General features: G+C 36.3%; 1 protein-coding gene and 1 long non-coding RNA gene across 2 annotated transcripts; both read left to right on the forward strand.

Moving 5' to 3' along the window:
- The first annotated feature begins 8142 nt into the window (after nt 1–8142).
- Nucleotides 8143–11980, forward strand: LOC145563942 (uncharacterized). The gene is made up of 2 exons (XR_014094690.1): nt 8143–8422; nt 11777–11980. It is a non-coding gene; the product is annotated as an uncharacterized LOC145563942 (long non-coding RNA).
- Nucleotides 11981–18230: 6250 nt separating this feature from the next.
- LOC145563943 (uncharacterized) lies at nt 18231–23272 on the forward strand. The gene is made up of 4 exons (XM_081624327.1): nt 18231–18748; nt 21954–22665; nt 22749–22840; nt 22946–23272. The coding sequence occupies exons 1-2, from the start codon at nt 18396–18398 to the stop codon at nt 22516–22518; spliced, it is 918 nt and encodes a 305-aa protein (XP_081480453.1). The 5' UTR covers nt 18231–18395; the 3' UTR covers nt 22519–22665; nt 22749–22840; nt 22946–23272.
- The last annotated feature ends 1451 nt before the right edge of the window (nt 23273–24723 follow it).

Here is a 24723-nt window from a genome sequence, read left to right on the forward strand (position 1 = left end):
ACTTCTATTTCTGTATGCATCATATCATGCAAGAGAGTCGTAGCCGTTCTTTGATACGTAGCTCCTGCATTTTTTAGACCAAATGGCATGATTGTATAGCAATACGTACCCCAAGGGGTAATAAAGCATGCCTTTTCTTCGTCTTCTTCTGCCATTAGAATTTGGTTGTAACTTGCGTATCCATCCATAAAGGATAACATCGCATGTTCAGTCATGTTATCTACCAATATGTCAATATAAAGTAAAGGAAAATCGTCTTTAGGGCTAGCCTTGTTGAGATCCCTAAAGTCGACACACATGCAAACTCGTCCATCCTTTTTAGGGACTGGGACGATGTTTGCTACCCATTTTGGGTAATTACATACGCGAATGAAACCAGCGTCTAATTGTTTTTGTACCTCTTCTTTTATTTTCAAAGCGACGTCAGGTTTCATTCGTCAAAGTTTTTGTTTTACTAGTTTAGAGGTAGGGTTCAGGGGAATGGTGTGTTCTATGATTTCCCTATCTATTCCATACATGTCCTTGTATGACCAAGCGAACACGTCTTTGAATTCTTAAAGCGTCGATATGAGGGTCGATAGCTCTTCCGGATTTAATGTTAAGCCAATGTTGACTTCTTTCTTATTTTCATTAGTTCCTATATTGATTGTTTTAGTTTCTTCAATTACAGGATTCTTTTGTTCCCTTTTATTCATTAATTCAACCAATTTATTAATGTTATCATCTTCATTAGATTGATTATTATAGCATTCAAAAGATTCAAGAGAAGGCATATACTCGGAAATAGAGCTCATATTATTGAAACCAAAAGAAAGTGCATCGAGAGCAGAATCCTTTTTGGGATCCTCATCCTTAGAAATAGAAAATAAAGACTCAGTAATGGCCACAAGGTCTAAATTTTCAGCTTCCTTAAAACCTAAACTAGACTCATCATCGGATTCTTCGAACATCTCTCCTTCGCCTGTGGTGATCTCCAGCTTATCACCTTTATGGTTAATCCTCTTGAAAGTCTTTCTTCATCCATGCTCGAAGGTTTCGTTGGAAGGGGTGATCAATGAGGTTGGGTCGAAAGCTTCATCTTGGATGGCATTTTGATTAATCATTGTAGCAACATGGTTTTGCTCTAGTCCAAATAGCAAGTTAAATGTTTGCCTATCATAGCACCCTGGAGTTGAGTGTTTTGATTGGATGATTTCGAAATCGTCATTTAAGAAGTAGCAACCGTGGAGTATTTCGAATCCAAACTTCTTGATACCTTATAGAACTAGTGGTTCCGGAAAGTCATAGCATGGGTAATCTTCTCCCTCCTTAACGAATTGTCCATTGGGGGTTTGATTGTAGGATGGGAGAAAAGAGATTATCCCTTTCTTGTTATTGTCCCCACATGCTTTGATCTTAGCATCGTGAGATTTGAGTTCCTCTTTGGTTGGCTTATATCCCAATCCAAAAGAAAAGCTTTTCTTTGGGATAGGAAGTAAGATAGATTTCTTTATTCCTATTCCCAAAAGCATCCCAGGAAAGTAACTACTCTTGAATAAGATGTTGTTTACTATTGGGGTGGAATATGGATCAAGTTTGAATGGTTCTTCAAGGCTTTCCTCCATTTCTAGTGTGTAAATTGCCTCCGCGGTGAATCCCCACATGTCCTCTTCATCATTATCATGGTTTATTTCTAAAAGAGATTGATCATTTATTGCTATTTTAAGAGGAGAAACATGTATAGTCATAGGAAAACCTTGATATATAGTTTAACCTAATCATTTGGTGGAGCAAGGATGGTATTGATCCAAGCTCATGTATCCAAGGACGTCCAAGAAGAAGATTTAATGTAGGTTTAATGTCCATGACATGGAATTCAACCATCTTTTGTATTGGGCCTGTGGTGTAGCTTAACAGTCCCACACACCGATCTCCTTGAATTGTCATAGGCCCTAATACTTTGTGTTGTTGATTGAAAGTCTTTTTCTGGATTAAGGCCTAAATATATTGCAGTTCGTAATGGGTATACATTTACGACAGACCCATTGTCAACTAAAGTAAGAGGGATGTTGTATCCCTTGCACCCTACAGTTAGATATAGTGCATTGTTGTGGATAGTGTCTTTTGAGGGCAAATCATCACTAGTAAAGGTGATTGATTGAAGGATTTATGTCTTCATCGTGTGCAATTACTAGATATATAAATGGATCAAATTATGGAGATAATTAAGTTTGGACATTTGGGTCGTCGTTTTATCATAGCTAGAGGTACTAACGATCTTTGGGCTAGTAAAATAGCCCAAAGCCTAATTGGACGGATCCTATAAGGTCACACAAAGGGTCTAGATCGGGCACGAGAGGACAAGGCCCATGATGGGCCTCATCCTCTAGTATGGCCAGCCATATGGAGTAAGGTAAAGGGTTTTTGGCTTCCTAACCCTAGTCTAATTATAATGTGATTATAGATAGACTAGGTGCCTAGGATTTGCAAGATGTATGCAATTATCTTATTAGTGAGATCAAACCCTAATTAGCAAACACGAGACCAACCCCTCTCAAACTCTCCTCTCTCTCTCACGGCTCTCTCCTCCCTTGGCGCCAATGTGGTGGTTCGTGGTGGTGGTAGATCGTGGTGGTCGGTTAGTCCAATAAAGGTGGTGATCGCAGTTTTCCTTAATCACTCGACCAATCTAGTATTGGTGGACGGCTCGTTCGAAGCTCGTGGACTAAGTAGAGGAGCAACGCTTGGGGCTCTATACTCTCCTTGATTTGTCAATCAATTGCTACGTGGAATTCACGCTTCAAAGGTATGATTATGTGTCTTGTGTGTTATGCATGTGTTCTTGGGATAAGGTACTTTTATGAATATGATTCATGATTTTCCGCTGCGTAGTACCTATAAACTCCTACAATTGATCTGTCGGATTTTTCGCTAGTAAGCAAGCTAACGAGATCCTGTGGAGTTGTGTCTGTACTTATAGACAAAGCAGTTAGGCATTCATAAGAGAATTCATATGTTCTTTAGAAGTACTTAGGAGTTCTCAAATGCTAACATTTGCCTTATATTGGCGAAGTTGTTCAACCAATGGATCTTCTACCTTAGGTGGAGGTGGTACTGGATTTTGAACTTGATTTTGAGTAGTTGAAGATCCATTTGGTTGTGTTTGATAAACTCGCCCAGAACGAGTTAAATGATCTATCTCGTTTGGGTTAGTTGTAGGGCTTGTGAACCAACTTTCTTCTAGAGGCTTTAAATGTGCCTCTATTTCAAGATACTCCATGAGTTGTTCTTGATGCCATTGTTCATCCAAGGAGAGATTGATAAATCTTGTGATTTCCCCAAGAAATGGTCCCAATCAAGCGCTCCACTTGTTTCGTTTTGGAGACAAGGTGGAGGTAGGACGACGGCATACTTAGAGACATATAAGTCTTGGAAGTCATCATTGCATAACCCACACACTTTATTAGTTGCCCCTATGAGTGTTGTGGTTAGAGGTTTCCCTATGGGAGTGATATAATTCAAAGGATTGAACGTATCACTTCCCATATGATCCTCATCAATGTGAAATGTTCCCAATGGGGATATATTGTTATTGGGTTTAGGCGTGGGAATTCTCCCATCGTCTACTAGATCTTGAATTTTGTGCTTTAGGACAAAGCAACGTTCAGTATCATGTCCAACACCTCTATGATAAGCACAATAGGCATTTCCATCCCATTGAGAGTTTCTTTTTTCTGGAGGATTGGTTGGCGTTGGCCCTGTTGGTGCGAGCAATCCTTTTTCATTTAGTTTTTCTAGCAACTCTTTATAGCTCACAAGAAATTGTGTAAACCTTCTTTCTCTTGTCCACCTTTTCCGAGGGTCATTAATATTATATTGCATTGTGCTATTATATTGCGTGAAAGTCACAAATACATCAATAGAGGATGAAGTGTTATCATTCCCCCTTTTGTAGTTATTCTTAGGTTGGTGATGATAAGGCTTGCTTTCCTTTTCTTTAGCAAGATCATCTTCAATCCTAATAGCCACAGAATAGACCTTTTAAAATTTGTCTAAACCAAGGTAGCATAGATGTTTGTTGTACTTTTCATGACAATTGTCAATGAATTTTTGTACCAACTCGAGTTCAGGTGGCCATTGGGCAAGGTGGGCCGCCTTTTCTCGCCATCTACCATAGAAACCAAGGAAACCTTCATTGTCGCCTTGCTTAAGCATTTCAAGTTCACGCAAAGTTGATTTGAACTCTACGTTACTCTCATATTGGGTGATGAAAGCCGAAACTACATCTTCCCATGATATCTTGAACTTAGCATCTAGCCCATACTATCACTCTCTCGCGGCTGGGTCTAGAGATAAAGGAAAAGTCAAAGCATAAAGCTTAGGATCAACTCCCTTTAAAGCCATGGTGCCAGTAAAACTCATTAAATGATTTTTTGGATTATTGGCCGCCTTGAATATTGGCAAGTCCGTAGCTATGAATTTTTCTGGTAAAATGAGTCCTGTAGGAGGAGCAAACTTTTCTGCGTCGAACTACTTGTTCCCCATTGTGGAACGAAGAACAAGCTTCTCCAACGACTTCTCTTTTATGGATAGTTCATCCATCTTTTGTAGCAAAACCAAAGTTTTGGCATTTTTCTTTCCAGCTTTTTCAAGTTTCTTATTATTCTCTCTTCAGCCTCTTGAGCCTTTTCCTCTCTCAAGCGAACAATCTCTTCTTGGAGTTGCTCTATGGTTGACATTATTGTTGGACTAGAGTGAGTTGTTGAGGGAAGATGGTTTGAAAGGAGTGAAATGTTTGATGGTAAATGTAGAATGCGAGTGCCCGAGAGTCTTTGTTCCCAAGCTTGGAAACCAGTCCTAAAGGAAGTACGAAAGGTTAAGGAAATTGATACGCTTGTTTAGAAGACAAAAAGAAGAAAAAGGAAAAAAGAAAAGACGCAAGATGCATTCGAATGGATAACATCACCTCTAAAAAATTCATTAATAATGATATTTCTTGTATGAGTCAATTATTCTTGAGGAATCAAAAAGATCTCATAACAGAAGGCGCGCACATCCCTGGCTCTTGCTCTGGTCGTGGTCGCGCAACTGAAGGAGTTGCGCGCGCCACCTGCTCATGCGATTTTTTTTTCGAGCAGTTTTTTTTTGTTTGTGTCTCTCTTTTTTTTTAATGGTTTTTTTTTCTTCATAATATCTTTTGAATGCGACTCGAAATTACGAAGGGACAACTTTGCAATTGGGAACCTAGACCAAAACTAAAAAGGCTATCCTAAAACACGTCGCACATAGTCGTGTAATCACATAAGCATACTATAAGTCAAGATTCACATAATGTCATTCTAAGGTCGAAAGCTTGGGTGTCCAAAGGTACCATATCTTAAGAAACAACGCACAAATCAATCACTCAACGTGTTAACTCGTGATATAGTCCTCCCAACATTTTGTTGGCGATATGGGTGGGATGATTATTATTAATTTAGGGATAGAAGCCTAGTGTTGGCAACCCCTAGTCAATGAGCCAATCCCCAAGGGTTATAGTGTGCTATAATTATGCATGATGCAATGTTGCTTGTTTGGTTTATATTTTGTGAAGAAGGAAGATATTATGCGTTCAAGTCTCGCTCTCTAACTAGAGATTATCCAAGTTAATTCCCATTACAACCCATAGGCAACCTAGTGTTGGAAACCTTGGACCATAACTAAAAATTAATCTTGTAACCTCTAAGTCCCCAGTGGAGTCGCCACTGTAAGGAGGGTGTGCCCATCGTACGGGATCCTTCTCCTTATATGCCCATGGCCCTTTAAAAGCCTAGGACTTTACACTTGTTAGGGTGTATTAGGATTTGAATTCCTGACCGTTTGGGGGACCTTGAATTAGAGTTCATCTTATCATTATGTTTTTTTGTAAGAAACTACACTACTATAAATCCCTTGGTTTTTCGACGCTATTGGATCGACACTGTGTAGTAGGCATCAATAAACAAATTTAGATTCTGTATATTTTCGAGGCTTTTTCACGTCGAAGTAAAGTCTCAGCAGTGAAAAGCGTCTAGAAATTCATGTGATGCACACGTGACTTCAATTAGTAAAAGCTATGCGGCAAAACTACACACTTAATTGTACACCTCTCCCTCAGCGCAAGAACTTCCTCCATCAACCTAAACCTAATTACAGAGCTGTAGGGAATATTTCAAGCATCCCACACTTGAGCCCCACTGTGATCATACACTTAAGTATGGTGGCGTCCAAAGGGAAGGAAGCCAGAGCAAAAGAGTCGCCAACAAGTTTTAGGAACTTGTAAACCATTTACAGGGTAAAGGTTACACCCCTTCACGATCCATGAGATCGCTAACTCCATAGTTGTCTGGAACCATGACTGAATATTTAGGGATAAAGGTACAAATCCAACCTAAAAGAGATTGAACCTGCCCTAAAAATAGGCCTCTACTTTATTCTTCTCATATTCATGTGTGCTTTCTGACTAACATACAATCAATATATTAATCCTAAACCTGTTTAATCTATGTTGGTTGAATATTAATGCACAAACAAATCTATTATTGGTGATCACTTGAATCAAAATCATGTTAGCCTAAACAAGATTATCAATTATCTTATTAAGCGTGATTACAAGTACAAATTCCCTTTAATCCTGCAAGAGAGGGCGTGATCAAGCAATAACAATAATATATCAAGCAAACATAATAAGAACAACAACAATCATCATAACAATCAATCTCAATCTCATCAAAGCATAACAATAGCAAGATCCTAGGCATGATACTAACAAGATTAATAACAAACCCTAGCATGTCACTAAACATTAAAGATCAAATCTTTAGCCCTAACTTGATACTAACATGATAGAAGAAATAGTAACTAACCTAATCATGATACTAGAAAGCAATAAAGACATCCTAACATGATACTAGGAATTAATATAATCTAAGCATGATTTCTATATCAAAAGAATAATTAAGCAATTAAATTACTTACTTCGATGTCTCGTATCTCTTTCTATCAAAACAATACACACGTTAGTAACTTCAAGGAAAATATTAAATCAAATAATTAATTTAAATAATTGAAATAGGGATTTGGGACCAAACCCTCAGAAATTATCAACCTCTCACGTCTAGGGCGAAGACAACTTCGAGCTTGGCTAGGTGTGTCTAGAACTTGTGAATGCGGTATTATATTTGAAAAGGGAAGGCTTAGAAAAAGGGAGAAAGAATAAGCTTCTATCTTGAGAGAAAAGAGAATAGAATTAGATGATTGTTGATGATTTAAAAACGGATAATATCAACCCTATTTATAGAGAAAATAGCCCGAAAACGATCAGAAAAAGACCAAATCCTATTAGGAGTAAAACTGCCTCTGTCGCAGAACGACAGAGTCCAGTGAGATGCGACAGACCTGTCGCTGTGTGACAGGCTTGTCGTTCAGCGCCAGCTTTGTCGTTCCATGTTGATTCACGCGTTTTCTAAAAACTTGTACGGAATCCTTAATCTAATTAAATTCGATTAACAACGTTCATACTTATCTTTAAAAACCAGATTTAATCTTTTTAAAACACATTTGTTTTAATCCAAATAGAATTCTTATTTCCTAAAAGATATAATTATTATTCCTAATCCCATTAGAACTCAAAACAACCTCCTAGATTATTCAAGAAGATCAAAATCAATCCTAAAAAATTTAGGAATATTAATTAATGGATCATCCACTAGATCATTGGGCCATAAAACCATTTCAGGTCCAATTTAGTATTTTGGCCATAACTTCCTCATTATTCATCGAAATTGAGCTTATAATATATTGTTGGAAAGCTCTTTTCGAGCCTAATCCAACTACACTAATATTGGACATTTATCATAGACCAAACTAAATTGGACTGGACATTTTCATAAATAGAGTTCATTTTTAAAAACAGAAAAAAGAGTTATTTTTAATAAAAACAACTGCATCACAAGACTTTTCACACTTTCATTTCGTTCGAATAATCAAATGGCGTGAAAGATACTCATCACTACTTTTAATTTTGGGGAGACACATAGGTGTCTAGTAGAGCACTCGTCACTTTCGTTAGAATTTCTTCAATTTGGTTGAATTTGCCTCCCAAAACCACATAAAAATTCAGCGAATCGGGCTACAATTGTGGTAATATCCTTCCTCTACTCGTTGCTATTATCTTCTTGATCTTTATCATAATTTTGTTGCATTTTCCCATTTTGCTAATATATCATTCGAATTTCTCTACTATGTCTTAATCATCAGCTTTTTCTTTGATTTTTTTTTCTATAATTGTTCTTTGAATTTTGCTTCCATTTCCTCTTTCTTTTTCATCTTTCTGCTTCCAGATCTACCACAAATTAGGGGGAAAAAATTTGATGATTTTTCCAATTACCTATCTCAATTCTTTCGGCAATCTAAGCATTAAAAGGTATATTCTTTTCTTTTAAGTTTCCATACTTGCAAGTTGCAATTACCCAATTTTACTTATTTCAAAACCCTAGGTTATAGATCGATCTTGTTGAATTTCTATTCTTCAATTAAATCTCCTAGTTTCTACATATTTTTTTTATACATTAGTGGATTGCAAATTTCATTTGTTTAGATCAATTTCATTATGGTATAAAAAACTTGACATTGAAATTTTTTGCCTATTAGAGTTTAAAAAAAACATTACTCTTAGATGTCAAAGCGTCCATTGTTAAGGTCTCACATAAAACAACTAATTTAATTTATATATAACAAGAATTTGATATGAATATTATCCATTTAATAAGCTACACTCTAGAGTATTTTCAACTAATTACTGGTGAATTTTAGTAGCATTAGTGATTAACCTTTGTAGCCTGGTTTCTATTCATTCATGATTGTTATACTTGGTGTTTGTAATCAATTTACTGTCAAATGTCATTTCTCACTATTTTTTAATTGGTGTTACTCGTCTTTATTTTGTTTTTCTCGAAGCTCTAGCATTTTATTGTGGTTAATTATTGTTAGAAAAATTAACTGATCTTTTTTTCAAAAGAGCCAATGCCTATTAACTCAAATACAACTTAGCTTTAAGTAAACAAGCTCTTGATGACTTTTTATGCTTCATAGCCGAGAAAAAAAGCTTTCTCTAATTCATTGGGTTTAAGGTTGATTTTATCCTATTCCTATCACTCTATTAGCTATACCTTTGTACGTAGTTAGTTCCATGTTTCAATATTAATATAAATAAGAGAGAAAACGTTTGTTTAATGTTGAGTTATACTCTGAAGTTGCAATGAGTTAGCTTAAATTGAACTTTGTGACACACTATTATAATTTGTACTCTTCAACTGAATTTTGAGACTGTTTTGCTAGAGGTGTATGCTGAAACAATTTTGTGTGGGCCTTATTTTTGAGTGTCTTTATAATTGTACATATTGAATATCATGAATGTCAGTCTATGTTGTGACTTTAAAAGTTATGTTTTATAATAGAATGGATAATTTAGAAGGGTGTCTATCTCAGCACATTTGTCAATAAGGTAATTTTAATTAATATTTTATGTGAAAAGTTTGGTCTTTGATATGAAAAGCCGGTTTCAGTATTTTTTTTCCTGTTGTTGCCAGGTCTCTTCTCTGCCAATTCTCTCTTGGGTAATTTTTCCCTCAAAAGTTGGTTTTTCATGCTAATATTGGACTAATTGTTTCTTGGATCTTCAATTTTTCTTGAAAGTTAAAATTACCTGGATATTGGACTCTGTCCAGCTCCTCTCCTTAAATTGACATGTAATGTTAGTGATATTTTGTGAGATATCTTAACTTAGAGTGTTGAATATAAAAGTTTGGAATTATATGCTTGAGCTTGCATGACAATTGTGTAGGTAATGACTCCAGTGTATGTCGTCCTGAGGCTATAGAGTCATCTTAGTGTAAAAGCGATCATATGTTGAATTATATTTTCTAGTATAAATTCAAACTCATGACATTTGTTGTTGGGTAGTTGATTAAAATTTTATGAAACCTTAATTAACTGTGTACAACATGTGAAATGCATATGCTATAGAAGTTGTAGAACATAACTGTTGTTTTAAAACACTGATTTCTTGTTTACAATCTAGTTTAAGAGGGGCAGCAACTCTGAAGGCAAAGACATGTAGTCGTTTTCAGCCCCTAGTCCCTTCATGAAAATTATAGGTCTCAAAAAGTTATCCAATCTAGGCTCAAGAATTTCTCAATTTGGAATTTTTTGCTAGGAGTTATGCCTTCTGGAAATTTCACTGGTATGCTGGCTTAATTCTATTGCAGCGGGGCTAATTTTTGTACTTGACGCTTGTTTGGGTTGTTGTGTTGAGTTGGGTAGGCTTTAGACCTGGCAAATGGGTCATTTGGGTCGGGTCACTTTCGGGTCGGGTCATATTCGGGTCGGGTCGATTTGAGTTTCGGGTCAACATCGGGTCAGGAATCGGGTCTAGTTCGGGTCGGGTATGCTCACGTCGAGTCAATTTCGGGTTAAGTATGTTCGGGTCAGGTCAAAATCTGGTCGGGTCATGTTCTGGTTGTTTAATTTGTAAATCAAGCTCAAATCAATAATATTATACACAGTATATATTTTGTTATTGTTATAACAAACACTACCAATTCAGTTTATGAGTTTATCTACGATTAAAGATGAACAATTTGAGTTATTTTTGGTACAAGACATTTTAACTTCAATTATAAGGTAATTTTAGTTCAGGACATTTCGGGTATCGGGTTTGTTCGGGTCAATTTCGGGTATCGGGTCTGTTCGAGTCAAACAATTCGGGTCAATTTCGGGTTGGGTCAGTTCAGGTGTCGGGTCAGGATCGGGTCAACTCCATTTTCGGGTCGATTCGGGTCAATTTTGGGTTTCGGGTCAATGATTTTGGGTCAATTTCGGGTCATGGGTTAGGTCATTCTGGTCGGGTCATCAGGTTTGGGTCAGGATTTCCAGGTCTAGTAGGCTTGTTGTAATGAATACTCTAGCTTTTCGTATTTCTTTTAGTCTTTTTCCTCCAATTAATTTTATATGGTTGTGTTCTTGCATTGTAAACAAATGCTTGATGATTTTTTGTGCTTTACTGAATATTAAGTGACTGGCAATAGGGGAAGGATTTGTTTGTTCGTTACATTTTATACTGAGGTAAGAGTTTTATCAGTAAGAGGTAAGAGGAATTTTTTTCAGCAAGAGGTCAAAACAACAAGTGTTGGCTGCTTACTTGGGTTCTTCACAGGTTTTCAATCCTAGCCAGTAATAATTGTTTTATATAAAATCATATTATTATAAACAATTGCAGGTTTCTGTTAATCAATTTATGTTCCTAAATATACACTCATATGTATAAGCTCACTATACCTTCCACAACTTCAAATAAAACTAGTTCTCTATTGAACACACACCAACAAGGTAAAGGTAGTAAGGTACTAGTTTTTCCATGCATATCCTTATGAATTACTATTAAAATATCTTTGTTAATTTGAATGAATGATTTATATCTATGTTTAGTTGAGAATAAACATGTTAATTTTTCTTTTATGGTTTAGTACCTATTTTGAAGCTTTGAATTTGGTAGTATAATTATTTAATATATATAATCGTAGAGGATAAATTGTTGTTCAGCTGGGTTGCAATCTATTAACTATCTTTTAAGCTCTGATTTTTTTAGTGTAGTATATAATGTATAACTGTTGTTCTGTTAGGGACTATAATCTACTAGCTAATTACATGTTTTACTCAACTAGCAAAAATATATAGCAAATTTTAACTTCAAGCTTTGACATGCTTGTTATTGGTGCAGGATATGATGTGGTTATTTTATATGTCCTAGTCTACGTCAAAGTTATTAATCAAGCGGTTCTATGAAGACATTTTAGTAGTTCCAAACTCGATTTTGAGAAGTTGCAATTTTTTCAATATAGGTGGAGAATGGCAATTAAACATTTTTATTTAATTTTAGCTACTGTTTAAGATATTATGCGTTATACATAAAAAGTTTTTGTACTTTTCTTTTATTATTCTAGCTTAGATCAATAATGGTAGAATATATTGGTTTTTGCTTTTTGGCACTATATATTGTACATATACTAAATTATTCTCTTCTTTGATTATGAATAAAATAATTATATTTGAGTAAACTTTTCTTTTAATTCTTTTAAATACTTTGATAGAATATCTTTACTACTGAATTAAATTTTATTTTTGTTGGAAAACTAATGTCCACACTAGATATATTTACAAATAGGGACTATAAAAAGCGTCGCCATATTTGAAAATAAGGACAGAAAAAGCGTCGACAATTGAACTAAACTAAATTCAACTGAACTGAACTTATTGGAGCTAAATTGAATTGAATTGAACTGAATATTTTATAAGAGAAAGAAATTCAGATAATTAAACTGAACTGAACTTATTGGAGCTGAACTAAACTTATTGGAACTGAACTGAATTGAATATTTTATGAGAGAAGGAAATTAAGATAAGAACTGAACTGAAGTGAACTTATTGGAGCTGAACTGAAAATAAGCTGAAGAGAATAGGCCCTTAATTACAAGTTTGTCACTTGATATACAATCGATGTTATTAAGGATGTCAAAAATTTATTCCACTCGAAAAATTTATTTGAAACTAAATTTTTTTTTGAACTTATTTGACCTAAATGTTAAATTTTGGGAAAACTCCTCAATATATGGTATAAACTATTGATCATTATATATAGTGTTTACAAGACAAGCCCTAATTACGTTAGGAAACCTAGTGCGATAAGGATGCAAAATATATCCTAGATCTATGACAGATTTTATTATAATATAATATCTATCACACACCCGCAGTCATAACGGGAGAAGGTCACACGCTAAGAGTGGATCTCAATCTAGAAAAAAGTCTCGTGGAAGGCCATTTGTGAAAATGTTTGCAAACTGATACTATAAGGAGGGTGTACCCATCGTAGGGGAACTTCTCCTTATATGCCCATGGCCCTTTAAAAGCCTAGGACTTTACACTTATTAGGGTGTATTAGGATTTGAATTCCTGACCGTTTGGGGGACCTTGAATTAGAGTTGATCCAATCATTATGCTTTTTATAAGAAACTAGTAAGGAGTCGCCAATGAGTTTTAGGAAAACTCATAAACCTCGTTCATGCCTTTCTCCCAAGTAGAGTTCAAGGGATATTTAGCACGAATCGTAAGTTTACCCATGCCCAAATTGGTCTACTTATACCAGAAATGAGTTCGGGAGCGAGGGTACTAAAATAACGTTTCCTTTAGGGGGGAATCGTTATTCTAGCCCTAGTGCGGCCTCTACTAGCTCTTCCTTTTTTACAATTTCATCACCAAACAATATATGCAACATGATATCTAAAAACTAAGTTAGTTGATTTTATTTACAAGCATTTAATCATGTAGGAATTACATTGCAAAGTCGTTATTCTTTATTTAATTAATATTCGTGAAAAGAACGATAAATAAACAATATTCGCCTTGTCTTAAGTGATCAAACAACAATTAATCATTCAATTCTATTCTTTATTTAACTCAAGATACTATGTGAAATTAATTAATTAAAATTTTGTTTAAAGTGGTCAAACAACACTAATTAATCAATTAAAGGTTTGTTTAAACAAAAAAAAGAAAAGACAATTGATCTAAGTGCTCGGGAATTACCACTTTTCCTTGCTAGATCTTTGTTTAGAATAACTATGGACTCCTTCTTGTTCGGGAACCTCCACCGTAGTAACAAGTAATAAAGGGGGTGAGTGTTTAGGACAAGAGGGTTGAGAGTACACAATTTCACAAAGTTTCTGCCAGAGTTTCGGGTTATTTTCTGTCTGTTTAAGCCTCGTACTAAGCCTCTATTTATAAGGAATGGGTGCATTTAGGGTTTCGAGTGTTCTGCCACAACAAGTGTCATGCGCATCTGAATGGGTTGCGCGCGACTGCCCATCACAAGTGATTTGGATGCGCTGCTAAGGGCAGCGCAACTGAATGTCTTGTGCGCGGTATTATGGTAAGATTCGATTTTATATTTTTATGAAATTCTGAATCTTCTGCGAGCGCATCACTAGAGGTTGCGCTGGGTGTCACTCGCAACTTTGTGAGTTGCGCGCGCCAGACCAGCGCGACTCATTGAGATGCGCGCGGATTTTTCTGCGGTAGCTTTTATTTTTAACCTAGGCGCCTCTAGATCCGTCAAAATTAGGTTTGAACCTCAGATTTAAGCCTAATTATGATCGGGCTTAGTTAATTTGGACTTTAATTTATTTTGTTTTGGGTTAGGCTTGTCATTTTGTATTCTTGTGACTTAATCAGTTGTCCATAAGTATTCTTCACATTGATCCAACACAAAGATTGTTTTATTTATTGTCATAGCACTTCCTGTCGGGACAAGTGGCCAAAAGTAGATGTCTACAGATACCCAGTAGGAACATGTAGAACTCAAATATGACCCAAAGTAACCTTTTCTTGAACAAAATGAATATCCATCTCCATATGTTTGGTGCAGTTGTGTTGAACTGGATTGTTAGAAAGATAGATAGTGCCTGACATTATCACAAATAAACTATAGTAGCCTAACAAAGAGGACAATATAGCTCAAGTAAGAAATTAGGAAGCCAACAAGCCTTAGCGGCTCTCTCTCCAAAAGCCCTCACCGCCTCACTCTCTATCGCCCTCCCTTCCCCGTTTTCTCGCCAGCGACCATCGTTTCTTCTCTTAGCTATCGCCGGCAAGGCCTATTATCTTTGCTCTCTGTTTTTGTTGTTTCTCTTTGCCTTTTTCAAGTTACGGCTGACGAGGGAGATTGATTTGGAGCTGTGATGATGACAAATTCATTTCTAGGTGTTTTGTTCCTGCTTTCCATACCTCATATCACCGCTGTGGTATCTTTCCTTTTTCAGTTATTAATCATAGTAGTAAAAATTGTAGACACCTGATTGTGTCTCCCCAAAAACCAAATCCAATGATGAGTACTTTTCACGTCTTTGATTATTGAGTTAGGTGAACAGTTGAACAGTCTCGTGAATTTCCCCTTTTCTAACCTTTCTTTAATTGTTTTAAAAACAAAATAATTCATTTCATGTCCTTCAAATCATTTATTTCATGTCCTTTTTATAAAATCGTCCAAACCAGTTGATTTTGGTCCATAATCTGGGTCCAATAATTGTGTAGTTGGATGGAGTTTGAAAATCTTTCTAACGATATATTATAAGCCCAAATCCTAGTTATAATGAGGAAGTTATGGCTAAAATACTAAACTAGGCCCAAACCGAGTCTTGCCTACGGACCCAATGATCATGTGGAGGGTCTATTAACCTTAACCTTATTCCTAAATTCATTAGAATTTATTACAAGCTTCTAGAACTATCTAAAAGATTGTTTTGAGTCCTAAATCCATTAGGATTGATTATTATCTTCTAGAATCTTCTAGAAGGTTCTATTTTATCCTCTTCTAAAAAGATAAAAACTAAGGATTTTATATCGGATAAAATACTTGTTTTTAATAGATTTAATTATGATAAAATAAGGATAAGTACGGATATACAACTAACCAAATTTGATTGGAAGTCGAAATGTGTATGGATCTTATCTTCTGAAAAACATCGCGCAGCTCATCACACAACGATGCTAATATCACGCAGCGATATAAGCATCGCGTCGTGATGTAACCATCACCACGCGATGAAAGTTGGTCTCCAGGGGGAGTATATCCTTGAGAGACATGTGTGTTTCGGTGGGGTTAGTCATCGACGACCCTTTGACCGTCTCTGGGGCCTCATAGCCGGCGTCCGCATGGTTTAAGGTTAGGGATGTCAATGGGTCGGGTCCACCCAGACCCAGACCCGAAATTTTGGAGGTTGACCAAGATCCGACCTAGACCCACTGGGTCCTATAAAATTAGACCCAGATCCAGATCCATCGAGTCTAGCAGGTCTCGGGTCTAAAACAGGTTCAAAATAGGTCTAACTATAATTTTTATTAATTTTTTATAATCTTTTATAAATGTATTATAAATTTATAACTATACTAATACTTGAAAATAATTAAAGATACTAAAAAGATTTGTTCATAATTTTGACACACAAATAATTTGTTCTTTAAAAAGTAAAGACAATGCATGAAATTTTTATTTTAAAAACTAAATTTCTTGGCTTTACCGACTTTCTCTAAAGTCTATTATCTCATCCTCTAATTACGCAGTATATTATTAAAGTATATCTGATTAAGTGGTTTTTTTTAATAATAATATATCTGAATATATTATTATTTATTAAAAAAATAAAAAATATAAAAAAACGGGTCCATGGGTTGGATTTGGGTCTACTTTGTTGGACCTAGACCGAGACTCGACCCATTAAACTTAGACCCAGACCCATCGGGTCTAAAATTTAAGGAAATAGATCCTAAAATATGGATAGGGTCCAACCAGGTCTGGGTCGGGTCTAGGACCCATTCCCATCCCTATTAAAGGTTGACTCTTCAGAGCCAAACTGACAGGCAGCCGCTTCGCCGCCTTATTCAAATTCCTCTAATGAACCAGAGATAAAGGCGACCTCTTCACCGTCTCCATGGTCTGACTCATTTAAAATCCTATCACTGGGAGTGGAGGGTGAGCCCTGAGAGGACTTCGACTCTTGCTCATCCGGCGCATCATATTCCCCATCTGGCGTAATTTCATCCGTCAGCACTTCCAAAGTGCGCCTTCTTCTCTTTGGCTATGTAGCCCTTTGTTTCACCCTCACCATTGTGTCCTGTATAGACATAGAGACGGTGGGATTTGGGGATAAGCAAGGCAGATCCAAACACCTAGAGACAACACCCCCAGTCCTAGACTCAGCCGTACCAGGAGACCGGCTGATTGCTAACCTAGGTTGTGCCGTGTGTGTTGATGGTGAATCCATTTAATATATATATATATATATATATATACATATATATATATATATATATATATATATATATAAAAATGGAAAAAAGTTTAAAAGAGCTGAGAAGAGGAGAGGCGGTTACCATTATGTAGTTTGCTGAAACAAGTCTCGAACGGTGACCGGCTATGTCAACAAAAAAGCAGACGAAGTTTTTCACGAAAGCTTCTATAGGCGGTGATCAGAGTCTCTCTCTAGAAATTTCTCTCTTTCACTCTCTCTCGAGACTTATGTAAATGTCAAAGATGAGAGAGGATGGAGGGGAGGGGGGTAAAAGCTTATTTATAGAGGGGTAAAACGGGGGGCATCCCCGTACTTTCCTTAGAAGGTGAACAGTAATAACTGTTCACCAATCCCAGAGTGACGCGTGTCACAGGTGCCACGTGGCACGCCACGTCACCCCTGTGAGGGGTAAATGTTTTGGGTAAAAATACCCTTGCTACGTGGCCCAATTAGAGAGGGACATGTGTCATCCCAAGATAGGTCCAACATGGACCACTCACCGGTTGACACGTGGCACCCTCAGATGGCAAAGGAAATTGTGGCCTTTAGGGACCAATTCCCAAGAACGCCGCAAAATGTTGCAGCCCATTAGGTCAGGGTGACCTAATAAAGGGCACATTTTCCAACGACCTTATAAATAGGGAGATTTCCCCCATTTTTGGGACACATTCATTCACATCATTTATTACCACACCTGAATTCTCTCACATCAGAGAAAACATTTGATCTCGGAATCTAAGAAGATCTCACTTTTACCTTTTCCACACCTTTTTACATTCTCCGAACACATTCTAACTTGATCGTCAGATCCAACCACCCGGAGTCTCCGTTATTTTGAGGGTACATACAACAGAATTCCAGTCTTGGCGATGTAACTCTCCCGAGGGACTAGAAAAACCCCAAAACAGGGGTAGTGAAGGGGGATTGTTGTTCGGCAGAAAGGAGGGTTGCTCTGGCAGTGGAGGGGGTTGCTTCGATTGGTGTTAGTTTGGAGTGGGATCGGTGAAGGAGGGGTTGGATTGCTAATTGTTATTTTTATTTTTTATTAATTAAAATTTAAAAACCCAATCAAAAGATGACACGTGGCTAGTAACTTTCTCTAATAGATTACCGACTTAATTATCCGGTTAAAAGCCTGTTTTGAGAAGATGGTGTTAAAAGGTGATATTGTTTCCAGATTTTTAAAAGATGGGCTTTTTTGAACAACATAGACAAAGGTGAGATTATTAGTTTCCATTTTTTTTTCCAAAAGAATCCATGATAATGTTAGACTTTCTCGTATTAATATCTATTATGCACTCAAAACCAAAAAAAACTTCAACCAAAATGTCCAACACTCCCAAAAACCCCAACGACCAAGAACACAACAACAACAATCCTACAAATTCCAATCCAAAACCTCCATCAATCTACTACGACATACACATACCATTGCAAGAATCCTCCTCAACCTTCAACCTCCAAAACGCAGTTTGCAGCCATGGCCTCTTCCTCATGGCACCCAACCATTGGGACCCACTTACTAAATCCCTATTCCGACCCCTCCATCTTTCTCTCTCCCCCTCTAACGCTGCCACTGCCTCCGTCCTCGTCCGCATATCCTCCGGGCAGTGCCGTGACACGGTCCTCGTCCGCGTCTACGGCGTGCCGTGTCTCTCTCTAGAAGAAAAGGAAGCTGTTGTGTGTCAAGTGCAGAGAATGCTGAGATTGTCGGAGAAAGAAGAGAGGAAAGTGAGGGAATTCCATGAATTGCATTGTGAAGCTAAGATGGTGGGTTTTGGTAGGGTTTTTAGGTCACCCACTTTGTTTGAAGATATGGTTAAGGCCATTCTCTTTTGCAATTGTCAGTATGTTTCTTTCTTCTCTCTTAATTTTTATTTTTTACAATCAAATTTTTTTCGTAAATATATTGCATAGTTTTTCTCATATTGAAAATTGAAATCATAGTGTTAGGAAAAGTTGTTCTGGTCTTCAATTCTATATATGAACTATTTTGTAGCTTGTGAAATGGTGTGTGATCATTTGCTATTAACCAACTTCACTGACTGCGGCGCCGCGGTTGTTTGAACATCATTTGGATTCCATGTGTGTTTCCTCTGTTTTAAAACTTTTGAACTTGGGGTCGGATTTAAAAGAGGATGAAAAATTGAAAAGCCACACAATGTGCACTTGGTATAATCATATTGATCATCAACATGCTTTTTCCATTAGTTTTCTGTTTTACTTTCACTAACCTGCCACATATGATATTAACAACAACCTTATGAATCCTTCCATTGTATATTTGTTTTCTTGTTTTGTATTGTTTTTTCTTTTTTTTTTTTTTTTTTGGCCTTCCTTTCTTGTCATTCCTTCTTGTTAAAATTATCAATGTTACTTGTGTAGCGTAGTTCTCCATCTTGGATTTGATTGTATCGATTAAACAATGAAAATGTGTGACTATCTCTGGTTTTTTGTTTATAATCAAGTTTTTCCATCTGATGCTTAGTGTGCCTAGAACCTTGTGGTTTGTCATCTTTTTCAAGTGATCAATCATTTGAGTAGCATTTTGGCTCCATGCTTATTGTAGCCATCTAAGTCTTCAGTGATAGCTTTTTTAAAGTTCATGCTGATTTGTGATTTAGAAACTTTAAACACACTATCCAACCTTGTATCAATACTGTCACCCTACATATTAGCTATTTTGTTTAGATTACACCAAGATATTACATTAACAAGCCAGCCATTTTGTATAGGAAAGATATTTTATTATTGGTAATGCTTTGGAGATAGATGTGTCACTACTCCATGGTGAAGTTTTAGATGGTTAGAATTGTGTATTAAATAATTGGCAACATATGAGTTTAAGATTGAAAAGAGAATTATAGCCTGTACTCTGTAGCCCTGTAATATTTTTTAGTGCTCTGAGTTTTAGAACCAACTGTGTTGGCTGTAGTGTTGTTTGCCAAAAGTAGCAAGTTCATTTTCAAAGAACAAATTTTCTCTGTGTCCTAAATTATAAGTAGTGGAAATGAGGGCAGCAAATCGGGTGGCCACATGGGAAGGTTGTAGTTAGGGGTGTTGTTAAGCTGTGCCGAGACTGAGCCTAGGTGTAGGCTCGGCTCGAGCTAAGCTTCAATCTTGATTTTTCAGGCTTTTAGGCTCAACAACCTTCGTCGAGACTCCTAAAGGCTCGACTTGGCTCGATTCTATTCCATTCGGCTCAAAGTTCGATCAAGGCTTGTCAAGCTCAACAAAATTTAGATAAAGTTATTTTTTTTTTATTATTTTTTTATTTATTTATTTTTTAATATCATAATACAACTAGACTTTAGTATTTAGTCCATTTAACCAAGGTCCAAATGGTGCCCATAGTCATTAACTCTAAGACAATCAAAGTTTCTTTTTATAACTCTCATATTATATCATTTGCTCCTATCTTTCAATGAGGGACTACTTGTTTTCCCTCCTTTTTTTTTTTGGGTTCTCCTATATAAACAACCAAAATCATCAACGGAAGCTCCAACACTTAGCTCCAACACTAAAGTTTTGAAGATTAATTTGAGTCCCTAAGTCTTAAAAATGATGAAAAGTTTATGCTAATAATTACTTTATTACAAAAAATAATATTACGTCCTTTGTTTTTTTTAATATTGACCATATAGTTTAGGCACACTTTTTTTATAGTGTAAAAAAAGAAGAGTGAGAGGGGTAAAAGCACAAAAGTATCCATATGATGTAAACATAAACTATAGAATCAAGTGTTAAAAGTTAGGGTATATTGGGTATTTGCAGTGTGAACACATATATTTTATTTCCTAAAATAGATATGGTGCAATATTTGTGAAACTTCTATAAAAGGTAAATGGTGTAATAATTAAAAAACGGAGGAAGTATACAAAAAATAAAAAACTAGAGCTTGCTCAGGAGCTTTCGAGCCCAAATTGTGCCCAAGCTCAAGTCAAGCCTATGCAGAGCTTTGATCAAGTCGAGTCTCGAGTAGTTCACGAGCAGGCATAGGTCGTTAACACCCCTAGTTGTAGTAGTCTGATTCATTGCACCCATCTAATCGTGCTTAGATGCTTCTAATTATGAGCAAGGTGAAAAGGTAAATTAGAGGGCCAAGAAGTGGGGATATGTGTGTTAAGAAATCTCAGTGAGGTTTAGCTAAATTTCAGTGTATGCAGATGTGATTGATTAAATTTTTTTGGTTCATTTCCTATGAAGTGAACCAAATAAATTTTGATTGCAAGTTCAAATAGGAATTGGGCCAATGATTGGAGATATATGGTCCATTTTCTTGCTAAATGCCTGCAGAGTTATTCCGTCTGTGGCTGAAAATTTGACTCACTTTCCATTTTAAGGTGTTTTAGATAGGTTGACTCAATGTTGTGTTATTCCATTTTTTGTTAATTGTGGAGTATTTATTTAACTATTGCACTAATGTCAAGGGAATTCCACATAATTGTTTGGAACTCAGGCAAAGTTATAGCATAGTAAAATTTGTGAAAGATGATCGATCATATTTAAATGCATTTAAGTAAAGTGGACTACAAATTGGACAAAGCAAATTAGTATAAAGTGAGTATTATCATTCAATTTACGAGTGAACTGACTATTTGCTCTTAGTGGCTAACTCGTTTTTAATTATGATCTAGCAGAACTGACCCAGCCCATCTAATAACCAAGCTTATTTTCTATAAATGATTCTGTGTTTTTTTTTTTTTTTACTTTTTTTAAATTGATACTCCATTTTTGCAAGGCATTGACTGTATCTTCTTTTGAGCCGTTATCTGATCATAGGCTTCGTAGCCCCTGTGTTTTGCAGAGCTACTGAAAACTAAAGCTCAGTTATGCTGCTACCATGAAATGAAGTACAGTAGCATATTGAGATTTCCCAATAAATACTCCATGCTGATACAGAATGTGACTGACACCTTATCATAGAATTATCTACATTCTGTATTTCTGTTCTCTTGAAATCAAATATCAGTGTGACAGATGTCTGTTAGTATATCTTGTTTTTATTGAGAGTTATTTACATTTTACATTAAGCTTCCCTACTCCTTGTAGGTGGCCTAGAACCCTAAGCATGGCTAAAGCTCTTTGTGATCTTCAGCTGGAACTGCAGCGTTGTTCATCCACAGTATCTGTGAATTTTGGTGATACAAAATCAGAAGTTGCTACAAACAGGCCTGAAGGCTTTGCTCCAGGAACACCAGCAGTAAAAGAGTCAGTGAGAAAGCGCAAAATGAATGAAATTGTAAGCAAGGAAAATGCAGGTGCTGTGTATGATTCCAATGATTCTGTAACTGCAAAGGTAAATGCTGCCCATACAGCAAATGGGATTCAGGTTGAGGGAATTGTGGTAACAACTCTTGGTTCATCAACTAGAGATGAGATTAATGAGTCGTCTACTCTTGGTCTTGGTCTTATTGAAAGTTCTGGAGTTGCTTCTGAAGAAATAGTGATGTCCATAGGAAACTTTCCTAGCCCAATAGAATTAGCTTGCTTAGATGAGAAGTATCTAGCAAAGCGTTGTGGTCTCGGGTACAGAGCTGGTCGTGTAGTAAAACTTGCACAGGGTGTTATTGAGGGCAGGATCCAACTTGACCAACTTGAAGAGCTCTGCGAGTAGGCTAGCTTGTCCAACTACAGTAAAGTGGATGAGAAGCTGAAAGAGATTGAGGGTTATGGTCCATTTACACGTGCGAATGTGCTGATGTGCTTAGGGTTTTATAATGTTGTACCGAGTGATTCTGAAACTATTAGGCATCTGAAACAGGCACAGCTCCTTTAATTTCTACTCACCTATTCCTGCTGTTGATTTACAGGTATCCATTAATCTCAACTTTTTCTTTACTGCAGGTTCATGGGAAAACCACCACTGTCCAGAACATTCAAAAAGTTGTTGAAGAGATGTATAGAAGATACGAGCCATATCAATTCTTGGCATACTGGTACTCATTCTTTTTCCCAATCGAGGGATTTTAGTTTTCTTATTCCCAAGCGGGTGTTCAAAGACACTGATTGGAATTGTTTCTTTCGTGTGCTGCTGTTATCAGGTGGGAAATTTGGAATTTCTATGAGCGACGCTTTGGTAAATTCAGTGAAATGCCATCCTCTGACTACAAGCTTATAACAGCAAGTAACATGAAGGTTAAGAAAACAAAGCAAAAAGCTGCGTGATATCTTTTGATTAGGAATAGTTTCTGATACAGTGACTATTTTAGGATAAGAAAATTCTAACCTGTAAAATTTATCTATATTTTTTGACTCGCACAACACAACAATAAGCCATTTTTGGGTTCCTCGCAAGTTTTATCTGTATAAAGTAATGTACTATTGGTCTATTGCCCCAATTAGGCTTGAATTATGGCTTAATCTTCCTGATTGATATAACTGTTCACTTGATGTGCAGTCTTAGAATAGAATAAGTTGCTTAGAGGTTGCAATTAGGTCATTTGGATTAGATTTTAGTTGAGTCATGTTTGGATGAACATTTATGTTCAATTTGGTTTTGGATAGAATATATCCGATTTTTTTTTTTTTTTTTTTTTTTTTTTTTTTTTTTTTTTTTTTAATTATTATTTTTTTTGACAACGGACAGAAAAGGAGGCTAGATTCCAATAGACTCGAGATTACAAGATAAACAAGAAGAGAGTTTAGCTCTCTTTACTAAACTAACACAAGAACTATACCAGGGAGAGGGGATACATCTTTTATAACTTGCTGAACGATATAAATACGAACAATTCCTTTTGCATGGCTCCGGCTTACAATAAATTTATTGTAAATCGGCGGCGGCGCACGTGAGAAGTAATTTACACTTTTTTTTTCCCATAACAAAACACGCGAAATGTGAGACCTTAAAGTTACAAATCGCAGAACAACAATAGAGGAGAAAGAAAGTGAGAAAACGCAGAGAGAAAACGCGAAAACGAGTACCTTGAGGATTCGATCATCAATGGAGAATTCGTTATCGAACTTCAATACCTCACATTGCAGTAATCTTATCCACGAATTGCTACAAAAACAGAGGCAAATTGAAACTCCATTGTTAGGTGATTTTGAGAACTCGAATTCTTATGTTGAAATGGATTTAAATCGATCGATTATAGAAGAAGAAGAAATAAAGAGTTTTGGAGATGAATTTGTTCCAATTTTTGACGATAATAACAATCCTGACACTGGAGGTATTCAAATTTTTGGAGGTAATCAAATTGACGATGTAGAAGAAGCAATTGACAATGCAGAAAATCAGGTGGTTCCTTGTAAATCAATTGATTCAAATTCAGAACAAACATCCAAATCAAATGCAACTGTAGGTAATTTCTATACACGATCTATAATTGTTATTTTTTATATGAACTTATGTTACCTATATGAATGCAACATTGATAAAAATTATCACGAATTAGTCTTGAGAAAATTCAGATTGTATGCAAAAAGTAACCCTTTGATCGAATGCACAAATGTTACCCTTTTCATGCATAAAAGTGACCCTATCTACGCACAAATGTTACCCTTTTGTATGCACGGATATTACCCTTTGTATGCAAAAACGTAACCCTTTGAATGCACAAATGTTACCCTTTTCATGCATAAAAGTGACCCTATTTACGCACAAATGTTACCCTTTTGTATGCACAGATGTTACCCTTTGTATGCAAAAACGTAACCCTTTGTATGAACAGATGTTACCCTTTTTATGCATAAAAGTGACCCATATAAAACATAGTATTACTCCCCTCCAATTTGAATGATATGCTGCCTCTAGTTATCTGATATGTCTGTATTAAATCACAGAAGCAAATCCAATTGATGCTTCTGGTTTAGATCT

The sequence above is a fragment of the Chenopodium album genome, chromosome 10, assembly GCF_948465745.1.
Source record: "Chenopodium album chromosome 10, dcCheAlbu1.1, whole genome shotgun sequence".
Classification (NCBI taxonomy): domain Eukaryota; kingdom Viridiplantae; phylum Streptophyta; class Magnoliopsida; order Caryophyllales; family Amaranthaceae; genus Chenopodium; species Chenopodium album.